The sequence below is a fragment of the Nanorana parkeri genome, unplaced genomic scaffold, assembly GCF_000935625.1.
Source record: "Nanorana parkeri isolate BGI_ZX_2015 unplaced genomic scaffold, ASM93562v1 scaffold1314, whole genome shotgun sequence".
NCBI lineage: Eukaryota > Metazoa > Chordata > Amphibia > Anura > Dicroglossidae > Nanorana > Nanorana parkeri.
In genome coordinates this window covers 331,106-346,469 of record NW_017307582.1, presented here as the reverse complement: position 1 = coordinate 346,469, position 15,364 = coordinate 331,106, and the positions used below count along the sequence as shown (strand labels likewise).

Here is a 15,364-nt window from a genome sequence, read left to right as displayed (position 1 = left end):
CTGGCATGAAGACATCAGTGGTCCTTTCCCATTTTGTCTGCTGGCAGTGGAGGACGGTCCTTATTGCAGAACAGAACATTGCTCCAGTTAATACATGTAAGTAATGGTCTGTGCTACAGTATTCTGTGCCCTGACTGATAGATAACATCCATTAGGTGGCCAGTCTATGACAGCTGAATGATGATGCTGACCATCATTCATCCCAGAAAACTGGCGGCACCTAGTGGAGGAGAATAAATACTGCAAGCTACAGCTCCAGATTGAAAGTAAAAATTGCAGCAAAAGCTTTCTTAACTTGTGCTAGGTTGCATATTTTATTTGTATTTTTTTCTAAATGTGGAGGTCAGTTTTATGTGTATTCATTTAATGAGGTTTTAACTATGACCTACCTTAGTAGCATAGTGTAACTTAGTGCCATGTTGTTTCCAATAAGGAGTGGTACTCATATGTGGACTCGTGCGGAAAGTCATGGATAAGACATCTGTCACCACTCTTCAGTCTCCATTGTAATTGTAACATTATTGTTTTTCGCTGTGTGTTTATTCAAACACGCACAATGTCATATTAATATGTACACATCATTATAAACATTAGGTGAGAAGAACTCTGAAGTTTACAATTCATCTGAAGTGAATTTAGAGAACATGCCACATGTTTAGTAAATGCAGGTGGTGTATGTATGCAATGTCCAACTTATATGTAAACAAAACAAGATGGTTTGTCTCCTCTGAGGATATGTATATGTAATAAAATCACTGTATAAAAATTACACGCTGGACAGATCTTTTTAGGCCTTGTGGAGACAGTCATTAACTCTGAATTATAAACCCTTGTCTGGTTATTTGTTTTTACAGCTGTGTCCGGGGAACAACAGAGGCATCAGAGAAGTACAGTGTGCATCCTATAACAACAAGCCATTTATGGGGAGATTATATGAATGGGAACCATTTTCAGAAGGTACTATAATTATTGTTATTTTTACTAGAGCATACAATTGGACTTTTTTTTATTTTAGCTGAAATAACTATAATGAAATTGGGAAATCCACATATATATTTAAACCATGCTTTAAATGCTAAAGGTCTGTTCCCTAAAATACTGGTTATTAAAAGTTAATCCAAGCAAACAATGTAAAAGCACCCAAATAATTATTTGTAACATAATATTTTGTTGAACAAATGGATATGTAGAGTGGAATAATATTAGGGACATCACTGTGCTCAGTTTGATGTTTCTGCTGCTAAATTATGAGAAATGAGGAGAGAAGTGACAGGTTCAGGCATGTGGAATAAAAGCATGACAAGCCTACTGAAGTATCCTTTATTTTTTTAAAGGCTTATATAAAACTACAAGAAGAAGTTACCATATGGGCATATGTTTGTATGAGGATACAAATGGATGTTATACAAAAACATTATACAATGCATACATTCTAAAAATACACACTTATAAATTTAAGTACTGCTTAGTTCTTGATGTCATGTTGTCAATATTGCATTTCCATCACTGTAGCCTGTTGACATGATGGGGAAAAAAAACATTCATGGCATTTGAATAAAAAGGAAAAGTCACCTCTCTGCCTTTGCAACTTATGTACTATAAGCTACAACAAGTGGCTTAGCTATCAGCTTTACTGACTTTTCCTTGTTTTCCAAGTACCAAAATATTTCGTTTTTTAACAATGTCTTTCCTTGTTTTGCAAACATGATTCGTGAGATAAAAGGACATTGAGATACTTTTTTTTTTGCAGTTATACGTTGACCTATAATCATATACATGTTTTTATGTTAAGTACTTGCATGTTAGGTACTGTGTAACACTTACAGTTATTTAGCACCTCACAAAAGGAGCACATTAGTTCCCCTGACAATGCCTTAATTAGATTTTTTTCTCCAGAAGTATGGAGGCTTCTTTCTTCAGGCATCATTCAAGGTCAGCATCTGGACTGAGATGCTGACCCAGGAAAGAGACAATCATGTTAATCCCTCTGAAGTTCTTGGCTGTGTTTACACATGTTTGGTACAGATTAGCCCTTGTTGCTTGTTGTAAAGTTCATGAATTGTCCATTTAAGAAGTTTACATTTCTTCTCCCTACTTTCCTATTTCACCAAATGTAGCTTTATGCTATTTTGCATTTCTTCTGCCCTTTACTCTAAGTAATAATATTTTGAAATGGTATTTTAGCAGTTTTGTTACATTTGATATTAGCCGTAGCAAACAAGCTATTCTGATATATATTTACTGTGCACACAATCAATTTTCTAATTGATGGTGCAAACGTCATTCATTTCTTTGCATTGAAGGGAGACCAGAGATGACTTGTAACAGTAAATATGGTTCATATACCTATCTGGAGTGTGTGTCTAGTGCTGTACACAGATGCTTGATGAGAGACAGTAGAACAATGTTGAGTTAACTTAAATCTCATCTTTTAAATACATACATACACAGACATATAATACCTGCATGGTCTAGTTAATAATAAAATATTTTTCTTATGCCTATTCATTTGGAGATGAGATACAGATGCATATATCCACATACACCCCAAATATATCTTGAAGATATATTTAAATAATAACTTACAATACTCAGTAATCATTTATGTACACTAGGACAACATCTTATGTAAGTTACACTTAAACAATAAGTTGACCATTTGAAAGGTTCAGTCTACCAAAAGTTAAATTTTGGTTACAGATGGATGAAATCTGATGAGCTTATTTACCTACTGGCTGCATATATATCTTGAAAACTCCAGCAACAAGATCCGCATGCCATAGTTCTATGTCTACCCACTTTGGGCTGTTTATACATGGTTACATCAGAACATTTGATAATGCATATAGAGAGTTGATGAATGTTGTTCGAAAATTAATTTGATTTTAACATTCAATTGTGGAATGAATGGAGTTTCCCCAAACTAAAACCACATTCACTGTTGTAATTTCATTAATTTAAAAAAAGTTTTCCTTCCTGCTCCTTTGATTTCTTTCATCAATACAGTCAAAAACGATTCTAGATTTAACCCCATTAACCATTAGAAAATAGAACGTACATTTCTAACCATGTATATCCAGCTTTAGAGTGTGCCACTTTACTGTGCTACATGGTCCACAATATTAAATTAATTTAAAATCCAACAAGGAAGTAGTAGTAACCATTTCTCACTCTTGTAATTCCAAAGACATGCTGGAAGGTTAATTGGCTACTATTTAAAATTGGCCCTGTATGCAAGTGAAATAGGGACTTTAGATTGTAAGCTCTTTGAGGGCCGGGGCTGATGTGAATGTGCAGTATGTAAAGCACTTTGTAAATTGTTGTTCTTTATAAATACCTGTACTAAATAACAACAAAAAAATAGATATTGCCAGAAGAGTCATTGAGAGATATAAGAAACTGTACAGCTGGCAGTACACATGGAAATAGTCAGTCATATTCAACCATTTCCAAGCCACTAGGTGTAACAATAAATAATTTCCAGAAACAACACAATCTACCACCCACCAGTACGATTGGCCGTATTGAAAGATCCAAAGAACTGGCTTCAGGAACGTGTCCATAAAGTATTGATAAATGGCAGATTGGTCTTAGGTCGAGAGTGGCGCTCCTCAGGGTTCTGTAGTAGGCCCCATATTGTTTACCCTATTTATGAATGATATTGGGGAGGATGTTAATAGCCATGTTTCTGTGTTTGCAGATTATACTAAAATTGGGAGGGTAATATACACGGACGTAGACATTATAACATTACAAAAGGATATGGATAAAATAGGTGTGTGGGCAAATATATGGCAGATGAGGTTCAATGTTGTTAAATGTAAAGTAATGCACTTTGGGGTTAAAAACAGGCAAGCGGAATACACATTAATGGGAACTCCACTAGGGAAGTCAGAAATGGAAAAAGATTTGAGTGTCATAGTAGACAACAGATTGAATAATAGGTTGCAATGCCAGGCTGTGGCAAACAAAGCTAGCAGAGTACTGTCTTGTATTAAAAGGGAATGTATTGTAGAGACAAAGCGATAATTTTGCCACTTTATAGATGGCTGGTTCGGCCTCATCTTGAGTATGTGGTTCAGTTTTGGTCACCTATCCACAAAAAGGATGTCCTGGAGCTGGAGAGACTCCAAAGAAGGGCAACAAAACAACTGGAGGATCAAAGCTATGAAACAAGGTTGCTAAATTTGGACTTGAGGCAATTGCTTTTAATGTACAAAATGTTTGGTGGTGATGGCAACATCAAGAGTAAACGTTTTACAGTAAACTCTCTATAAAAGACTAGAGGCCACCACCTAAAATTGGTACAGAAAAGATTTAACCACACACGGCATAAGGGCTTCTTCTCAGTCAGAGTGGTTACATTTTGGAACTCTCTGCCACAAGTAGTGGTATCAGCAGAGAGTATAGAATAATTTAAAAACCATTTAGATACCTTCCTAAGAGACTGTAACATACAGGGGTACAGGTACTCTTAAAACTCTTAGGACCACACAGGCACTCATATACACACATGCACACACTACACACACAAAGGTTGAACTTGATGGACTTGTGTCTTTATACAACCTCAAATACTATGTAACTATGCAATTGAAATGGAATTGAAATGGTAAAAAAACTAAGGAAATGTCATCAAAAGTCATCTAATTTTTCTGTTGCTTTTTTTGTGGGCAATTTTGATCTCATCTACTTGTGGTCTATAGAAATCCACATTTTCTATATTTGATTGCTTAGCAATTTAAAAAAATTATGGAATTGAAAGTCCAGGTACAAATTGCCATGTGTACGACCAACTTTAGATGGTTTAAAGAACCACTACTGCAAAAAATATTGTAGTTATTGTGATGTAATAGCTGTTAGTATAAAACTTTGGATGCAGAGCTCTGCATTCAACCGTTATACAGTTATGATTTTGCTGATATTTAGAATCTTACAAAGGAGCCTCTTTGGTCTCATAATCATGTTGGAGAGCTGTATACACAATATATTAAAAGTAAATCGGAAATAAAAGCGGTATCCAAGTTTAAAGATGATATAACCTTACATCTTACATAATCAATTTTTAATGATGTTGCTCTTTGCCAACAATTGTCTGATAGCCCACAGAAATCTAATTTCTCATCTCCTCTGGGGCATGGAAGGCTGGATTTATATCCATCTGAATCACACTCCGTCTGTTTGCAATCCAAAATGTAATGTCCTGCTGTTTTCAGACAAACATTATGCTTTCTGATGAAAACATACTAGGGTTTTGGATTCTTTTTAAAACTGAACTCTAGGCAGATATAAAAACACCATTTAATGCAGTTATGTACTAATTTAAAAACCATTAAACATGTTTTTACATGTAGCTAATGTAAGTGCCTGAATTTGCCTTGATATCAGCCTACTGTAATCTTTTGTAGAGCAGGACAATCAATTAATTAAGACCATTAAGTTATTTTAACTGTATTCATTATTTTATTGCTAACTTTTCCCATAAAAATGTGACATTACATACAGTAGAATTGTATGTGTAAACTAAAGTGTTATGCCACAGTAACCCGGGGTTTGCAGTAACTCATGGTAAACAACTGGACATTGTATAGTGTTATAGTTCCTCATTGTGGTTTTATTTTAAATATATTTGGTTTTGCTGTAAATTAAGTTAAAGTGACACTAAACCCAGGACCTAAATCTCAAAAATGTATTCAAGTACCTTCCCTGTTAACAAAAATGTATCTCATTTGTGTATCACTCTGTAGATGATCAAATCATCTCTGAATTGGTGCTGACACTGTCCTTCCTTCTGGAGGGTGGCTACTTTTGTTCCCAATGGTCCCTGTGTGTGTGTTGTAAAGTAGCCACCACTCCAAGCTCACTCCCATGATGGACTATAATTTCAATACAAATTAGTAAACTAAACACAAGACTGTAGTCCATCACAGGAGTGAGCTTGAGGGGTGGCTATTTTACAACACACACAGGGACCATGGAAAATAAAAGTTGCCACCCTCCAGAAGGAAGGACAATGTATGCACAAATGCAGAGCTGATTTGAGGATCTACAGCTGAGTGATACACAAATAAGATAAATGTTTGTTAATAGTTGATGTACTTGAATGTATTTTTATGATTTTACTCCTGAGTTTAGTGTCACTTTATTGTTGTGATAATAAAATGGTTACTTATGCAATAAAAAGTAATGTTAACAATTAACTAAATTCCAAGCAAGTGAATACAAACGTTTCTTGATCTGTCACAAAACACTTATTCATAGAATGCAAACACTTTTCAAAATTGTATTTGAAACACCCTGTATGTCTTTTATCTTTCATGAATGCTAACATCATCAGTATCACCCTGGAGGTTCTGTAAAACTCAGCAATTTGTGTTGGGGTCCAGGCTTCTCTGGTGAACTGCAGATCTCATCAGCCAAACACATTGGGGGGAATTTACCAAAACTGCTCCAGATTCTGTCTGCTCCCATTTTAATGAGTTGCCCTCATTGTATGTGCAGGTTGTTTGGTTTCTGCTAACCTAGTACTTGTCAGAAGGAAATGTCCATACAATGCAGCTCTAGTTTGCTAGCAATAGCACTGCCTTTTAGAAACAGCAGTAAGTTGACCGATCTTTCAATGCAAAGCAAGTTAGCTGATGAGGCTGGTCCGTTATAGGAAACTACATTAGAGAGAAGATTTATACCCAATAGCTGAGGGCACAATTACTGACCATGACACACCTAAATCCAGGTTTGTCTGTGCATTTCTCTAATTTCCTTTCTGTTTTGTGATTCAAGTTTAGTTTCAGATACATAATGTGCTAATGTTCATTGTGTTGTCTGAATAGATGTTGAATTATATCTGCTTCTTTAAGAATTCAATTATTTCCATGTCTTGAATTCATGATAAACTGAGGTCATTGTTGCTGCATATCATGCCAGTAAGTATTTTGCACAACCTCGTCAACACAATTCTCTGATCAAAATCTCTGCAGCTTACTGTGTGACAGGAAGTGATAATCTCTCTGAGAGGATGTGCATCCACCCACAGGGACTTTCATACACAAAATCATTTGTAGCTGTGCCATAAAAGCAATACTCCTTTAGGACTGGGAAATATTCTCATTGTAGTGATTTACAGTGTTTGTTCCACTAGACCTCTATACATTTTTACCTCTCTATACCTGTACTTTGTCGTATTGCTTGTAAGAGCACTATATCCAAATTACATACAGTTCACGTTATGGTTTTTGATTTATGTTTAGCTAGAGGAAAGGTGTAGATGGAGGAAGCAGTATTTTTCGATGTATAAAGTGCTCCTAGGGAAGTAATGTGCTGTTATCTGCAAAATTGATCTGTTTGCAACTGGCACTTTCTGGGTTAGAGAATTGTAGATGTGATAAGGTCTAAATATCTTACATCAGTTATTATGTGCATTTATCATTGTTGTTGGAATTGAGTTAATGCTTGTCCATAACGTGACCAGTTCTTGCATGTTCTTCCTTCTCCATTTTTACCATTTTCTGTTCGTCTTGCATCTACTTGAGATGCTACCATTCACATAAAATGAGGCTTTATGGAGGGAGAAAAGAGCTTCAAAGAGCAGCTGTGAAATATTTAATTTGATGGAGGACTTGTTTCATGTTTACTATTTTATTAATAAAAAGAACGTTATAATGATGTAATCTGTGCAGTTATTTAGTCAGTCTGACAGCTTAAATCAGATTTATGAACCTGGTTAGGCATAGTAAATGTTGACACATTGGTGCTTACATTTGAAAACAGATAATGTCAATGTTGAATTTAAGTAAAAAGTAATAACACAATCATATTAATCACTAGAGATATTTTTTAAAGGAAATTTTGTGTGGGGCCCATTCCCTATCCAAAACCAGAGAACCAATACAGTTAAAGTAATTTAGAGAAACCATACTTAAACCCCTCCCGCATCAATGATGGGATTATTCTGTCACAGTCTTTCAGTTCATTAAAGGAGAACTATGGGGTCAGTGTTTTTCCCCATAGTTCTCCTTAGGGTAACGGGAGGACACAAACTAGCATCCTCCCGTTACCCTAAGCTCAGTATACCGCAAGCTACAGCTCGCGGTATACTGAGACACCGCACCTGGAGCGGATCCCGACGTAGATGACGGGATCCGCCCAGCTGCGTGAGTGACAGCTGGCTCTGCCTATCGAGAGGCAGAGCCAGCTGTACACGCCCCCTCCCCCATCCGTTCCGCCAGTCGGCGCTAGCAGATCGGAGCGGGGAGAGGGGAATCCAGCCCCTCCCCCTGTCACGGCAGAGAGCCGTGACAGGATCGAGATGTGAGGGAACCCGGTATGTGTTCCCTCACCTCCCGATCTACTGAGCCGACCTGTGACAGTCTCATTGTCACAGGTCGGCTTAGAACTATGAGGTGAGTGGAAATCACTCATCTCATAGTTCTCCTTTAAACACCAGTGACAGAATAATCCCGTCATGCGGTACATTGAGTGCTAGTCGCTGGTCCACCGAGTTCTCTATTGGTTGAACTCAATGTACTTGTCTTTTTTTTCAACTTCGCTAACTATGTAGCTATATATATAATATGTGTAAGTGCAATACATGAGGAAGCTGGAAATTATGGTTAAACAAACACATAGCAACAATTGCAAAATTGCTCCAGTTCCTAGGAACGAAAACATTTTCTGAAGCCATGTTACTAAGGGTTTAAAGTACAACTAAAAGTTTCTGTATGAAAACAAAACACATGTACCTAATCCAGTTAGAATGTGATGCACAAGCTTCATAAGTAAACCAAACCCTTCCTTTACTTTCCCTGACTGAGCTAGATCCTCCTTCATTTGTTCCTCATATGCTCCCTATCCCAGACACTGCAGCTAACACTAGGAGGGTTTCAGCAACAAAGGCTGTGCTGTCAAAGCATTGGACAGGATTAGTTGTGACCAAGTGCAAGCTACAGACTTCATCAGCGAATCAGCAGCTACAATGCAGATAACTATGCCTCCTGCATAATTTTTTTTAATCTTAAAAATGCATTTAAGTATCTTCACTATTACCAAACTGTATCTAATTTGTGCATCACTCGGCATTAGATCCTCAAATCATCTCTGAATAGGTGCTGACACTGTCCTTCCTTCTGGAGGGTGGCTACTTTTGTTCCCCATGGTCCCTATGTGGGTTGTAAAATAGTTACCGCTCCAAGCTTACTCCCATAATGCTTAATACACTGTACAGCGCTAAAAACCTTACAATGATGTTCATATGCAATATAAAAAATTAAATTATTGTGAACCAGTGAAATGTGTAAAGATAATAAATCTAAACGTTAATATCCAAACAATCAGTCCACAGCAAAAAATCCAGTCCCTTATGATGAAAATGTGAACGACTTTTTCAAGTGAAAAAAAGGGAAAAAGAAAAAACTTTCTCCAAGTCCAATAAAGTGCAGATGCAACAAATTAAATCTCAAACAAATCAGTGTTCCAATACGGTGGCGCTCCTCTGTGCAATCAAAAGACACCCCCCAGTGACTGGGTACTCACCAGAATTTCTGACTGTTAATAACAGCCAAGGAAGCGTTTTTAGGAAAATCAAGGAAAACGTCAGCATTCTCGCCCTTCGTAATTTGCTCCTTCCACCATGCTCATTACCTATATTCCATCATATTAAAAAGGCAAAAAGGAAACCCTCATGGTGCAGTATTAAAAACATTTATTTGAATACAATAATAAGTAACTCACGGTTAAAAATTGCAGCAGCCGGCCGGCAACAGTAAAGACTTTGTCTGCTCTTGAGCGTGTGATGTCAGAAAGACCCGCCCCTCCCATAATGGACTACAATCTCAATACACAGTACTAAACTGAACATGAGATTGTAGTCCATCACAGGAATGAGCCTGGAGACTATGGGGAACAAAGGTAGCCACCCTCCAGAAGGAATGACAGTGTCAGAACCAATTCAGAGATGATTTGAGGACCTGCAACCGAGTGATACACAAATACGATACATTTTTGTTAATTGTTAAGGTACCTAAATGCATTTTTCAGATTTAACTCCTGAGTTCAGTGTCACCTTTAGCTTCATTTTGCACCCTGACTATCACTCCAAGCCTACGTGCCTAAAGTGAACCTGTGACAAAATGATTACCTCAGGTGTTACCTTCCTGAGTAAACGGTGCCTATGCCACTGAAATGCACACAACTGTATTCCTGATTTAACTTTTATTAATTTTAAAAAGGCAAACAGATGTTTTACTGCCTGAAATTCCCATGAAGCCTATGAGTCAGAAATAATTTAGTCAGAAACATATTTACACCAGCTAGCCTTATCATAAGAGAAGGTTACAAAGGTGGGTTCCCTGGCTGTCAATTTCAGACCCTTTGGTTAGATTGCTTTTTGAGTTACTGACCTTGGGCAAATAGGCAAATAAGGATATGTGACTTTACTTGTTACATTAATTCTCCAGGTTTGTGGCTCAGAAACTATGAAAGTCAGTTGTCAGAAGTAGACAGCATTGGCAGCCTAATTATTTTTCTAATGGCAGGTTTGGTATAAATGCAGTGAATGGATCACTTGACTTACATTGACTGCAAATATAGCTTGTTGCACAATGTTGAACATTTTGATCATCTGGTGTTTGGAGCTCCTGGTCATGGTGAGCTAAATGTATTATGAATTGACTTTGCCACACTAGAAATACCTAACTTGCTCAGGGCATCTGCATAACTCATATAATTCTATCCCCAACATTTACAAGTTATAATTCATAACACCTTTAATCAATCCAATAACACCCTTAGCTCAGTAAAACCCTGCACCCTTTAGTAGGCTCTACTAAATGATATCCAAAACTCAAGGCATTTCATAGGTATATTCCTATACTAGGCTAAAGTAAAACATGCCAAATGTAGCCAGCCTTTGTCCAGCAGACAGGAGTTCTGTAATTGTTCAAGTGAACCTCCGTTCTAGCTATTTTAGTTCACACTGCACAAAGGTTTCATTGACAGTACTATAGGAGGATATACAGTATATTGTCTTTATCATTTACATATTCTCTTTTATTTTGGCAAAAAATAACCCAGAAGCAAAATAGAAGCTGTTGTGTATCAAAGTGCACATTATTCTTCATGTTTATTTTCTCAGTACACAGACTGCCTGGTGTCCACGAGAAGCAGGAATAAAGTTTTCAAAACATTCAGTAATGCCAGATTGTCCATTGCATTATCATAAACCTTGTGCAGCAGTCATAATAGGAGCTAACATTACTAGATGCTACAGCAGACTTCTAACATCTTTCCAGCATACCCTGGGATAACAAACATTGCAGAGGTTGGCTTTCTGTCTTAATCTTAGAACTCCTACAGACACTATGTTGTTAAAACACTACAATGAGCTGTTTGCATGTGTAACAGCCCCTGGTCTCGTAGGACTAGGTAGAGAGTACTTGTGGAGATCAAATATTAAGTTAACAAGAGATGGCCATTTTCCAGAATGCTCTGAAGTGTGTGCTGTGCCTAAATATATCAACTACATAAAAGTGTCATACAATGTGCAATCTATTTTATTATTCAAATGGGAACTCTGTAAGCTGGAACATCTGCCTGTATTCTGCAGAGAAACTTTTAAGTTAATCATGACCATTAAGACAGTATGTATTTAAAGATAATTCTTGAGTTTGCAGTAAATGTCCACTTAATACTTTAGCCCCCCTCCCTGTCACTTATTGCAGTTCTACTGTTAAAAAAACAACTGAAGGGAAAATAAGTTAGTAAATATACTTACCTTATCCCTGGCTTCTGTACTGCAGAGGGTGATGTCACACTGCTCTCAGTGAGATCCCAGAGAATGCTTAATTCCAGAAACCTCACAAGAAGATTCTGCAGTACAGTGCAGAATCATGTTCTCATGATATTTTTGATACTTTACATTGCCCAGGATCTCACAGCTAGTAGGAGGATGATACCCTCAGCTAGGTGTCAAGGACAGAAGCTAGATATTTTTACTACAGTTTTTTCTTTTTAAACTGTAAAGCTGCAATAAGTGATGGGTGAACAGCCATATGAGTTAAGTGGAGATTGCATTTTTACTGCAATGTCCGTTTAATATGACAAGTAGATGTCAAGCTAAAACATTTTTTTCTTAGTTTTGGATAGAGTAAGGAATGATTTAGAGCTTGTGTTTTTTTTTGGGGGGGGGGTTCTGTTTAAAGAAAGTTTGCCTTACTTACACACAGTGTCACATTGCTTAAATAGATGTGGGTTAGTGTCCATTGTGTTGTGGCGGTGATGGGTGGTGCCTTGAATTGTTACAACTTTACTTTATTACAACTTTACTTTATTAAAATGCACTGCCAATCACCACAGCTCAGCTAACATGAATAGCAATGAATATGACATGAGGTGCAGTGCATTGCAAAAAAAATGCAGACACACTGCAACCTACTGCAACCCACCTTAAAGCAGCATTGTGGTGTGAACAGGGCACATAGAAAACAATTGTGTGCTGGTATTGTGCCTCTGTTGATCTATGCACACCAGTGCAGCTCAACTGGAGTGGCCTGAAGGACTCATAGAGATAAAAAATATTTTTTTGTTTAGTAGGGGAATGCTAGAACTTCTCAGCAGCTTTTCATTGCTGTCTATGTCTCTGTTGTAGCTTTTTCCCCTTACTTCCTGTCTTGTAAGAATATGTATGGGGAAGTCTTTCTAACGGAGCCCCAGATAGCATTAGAAAACTGACAGGGTTCTAATCCTTCCCTTTTCTGTTAAAAAAATATGAAACAAAAGTTAGGAAGATAGGAAGGCACAAAAAGCAGTAAATAACAGTAATAAAACATATCAGCCCTTCCCCTTATACTTAAAAATGTGTTTCTGATTTTGTCTGAGCCCCCTTTAGAGAGATTTCCCATCACCTGGGGGCTGACCTATAACACTTTTGCTCAGTGTATAGCTGTGCAAATAACATTCACAGCATATTGCTGCCACTAGATGGAGCTGGGGAGAAGGAGGAAATTCCTATGCTCATTGGCTCCATCTGCTGGCAGAAATGTGCTGCAAACACTGTTCTTGCAGCTATACGTGTGTGTGAACACGTTAAACACCTTACTGTCAAAGAAAGTGAGGGAACATCTTTCTGATAGGGACAGAAGTAAAAACCTTATAGAGGAAAGACTGGACTGTTTATGACCACCATAAAGTTCAATGTTTACTCAAGCTATTAACATTGTTTTAAATCATTTCTACAAGAAACAATTTTTATCTTACAATGTGCATAAACTGAATAATGTTATTAACTGTTACTAAGGTTGACATTGAAACAACTGTTTCGTGAATAGGTAGCATTAGTTTTTTTTTTTTAAAGTAGCTTCACATTGAAGCGGTGCTACAAATTCTTTTATTCCTGACTTAAAAGTCAGAAAATATTTATCTCTGGTAGAACACCTGTATTGTCTATCTAATGTTCTCATTAGCATACATAAATAGTGAAAAGTGGAAACTAGCAAACACAAATATTGTAACTAAGTAAAGTGTAAACGGTAATGACAGTAAGCATGTCATTTTCAATGTGTTATTGAACTGGAAGGTGTTCATTCACAGATTCCTTGAGATTTAGTTGACTACACTCTTAAGAATTGCTGTGGTTCTCATGCATGAAGGGAACCACAACATGCTAGTGATTTCAATGGTTCCTTGAGAATTCCCTAGTTGCAGAAATGTGGGCTATCTCTATTACTGTATACACAGGTGACAAGTTAAGAAAAAGTATGGGAAGCTTGATTCTTCTCATACTAACATTAATAATGTTGGCAATACATATCTTTCAGAGATAGTGATGAGAGATCCAGTAATTGAATGGTGAGACTTACTGTGTTTAACAGAGGAAAATATCCCATCCTTTCATTCAGAATGAAGAAATGTATAGAGGATACCTAACATGTATCATTGATTGCTACTGTTAAAGAAAAACTTCAGATTTTTTTAAGGACTTGCATATGCTTTTTGTGGAGAGGCTGTATACTTAGGTTCTTCCTTCTATACTATATAGCAGCCTTTCTCAACCATGGTGCAGTTGCATTCTGGGGTGCCTTCTGGCATCCACAGGGGTGCCTCAAAATCTTCACACAGAATCATGCCTTTCCATGGTGGAGACAAGTGCCTCATGTGAAAAGGGCTCCTGATGTGAAGGGCAACTCTTATTGGAGAGATATTGATGTGGAACTCTGATGTGAAGGGACCCCATTTTTGTGTATTTGTGCATGGGGTCACCCTTAAAATCCATACCCGATCGCTATCTGGGAAAAGGTCTGATGTGGATTTTGGAGGGACCACATGTCGCGTTTTACATTTTAGGCTGGGGTGCTATGAGAATTTGCATACTTTTAAAGGGTGCCATGACTGAGAAGAGGTTGATGAACGTTGCTTTATAGATACAATAACTGCAAATTCCCTGAATGTTCAGCAAGAGCCAGCAGCAATAACAATTTACTCTTCCATCTCTTTTATTATTTTTTTGAGGTGGCCCAAATCCAGTTCAGCTGTGTGAAACTTTGCAGTGGTGCTATTGTGGTACAACGAAAAAGAGAAACAAAAACTCTCATATAAAAAAAAAAAAAAACTCTCCCGGGCGCCCTTTTTTTTTAAGGAAGCAGAACCCCCGGCCACTTGCAGAAGAAGTGGGCGGAGGGAGCTGCCGTTGAGCCCGAACACTACACGGGCTAATCAAAGGCAGCCGAAGAGCTTCTTCTCCTCTTCGGCTGCTGCAGGAGCAGAGCAGCCTATAGAGGAAAAAGAGTGATTGCAGCTGCGCCAGCGGGGGGGCCGTTTTTACAGGCACCAGAGAGGCCCGGGGGGCAATTGCCACCCTGCCCCCCGGCCCAGTCCGCCCCTGGCTCCCGGCCACCCAGGAGAGAAACACTTTATCTTTTTTTTCTTTATTCTGACACGGAGTGTCAGAATAGAAAAAAATATATATTTTCTTTTACTCATTGGCATGCATTGCTAGATTCCTATTGGCTATTTCAATTTGCAATAGCCAATAGTAAACTAGCATTGTACCCACCCTCTGCTGATGGACCTGATGGAGAACTGCAGCAGAGGGCGGGTACAATGCTAGTTTACTATTGGCTATTGCAAATTGAATAGGCATGTAGCAATGCATTCCAATGGGCAAAAATGTTTTTCTTTTTTTCTATTCTGATACCGTGTCAGAATAAAAAAAAAAGGAACAGCAGTGTTTCTCTCCTTGGCGGCCGGGAGCGGGAGACTCCAGGAGCGCCAGGGAGAGTTTGCTGTTTGGAAATCAATGTCCCTGGTTAGCAGGTAACCAGGGACGCTGATCTCTCTGCCAGTGGCCGGAGCCAGCCGTAAGATCACGGCTGGC

At 37.9% G+C, this 15,364-nt stretch overlaps 1 protein-coding gene across 1 annotated transcript in view; it reads left to right on the top strand.

The window, feature by feature from the left end:
• The window catches only part of LOC108797633 (thrombospondin type-1 domain-containing protein 4-like), a gene marked incomplete at its 3' end in the record, with an annotated part of 438,368 nt that overhangs the window by 92,461 nt on the left and 330,543 nt on the right, over nt 1-15,364 (top strand). Inside the window, exon 3 of the mRNA XM_018569261.1 lies at nt 855-957. Within this exon, the coding sequence (XP_018424763.1) occupies nt 855-957 (103 nt within the window). The remainder of the gene's footprint in view (nt 1-854; nt 958-15,364) is intronic.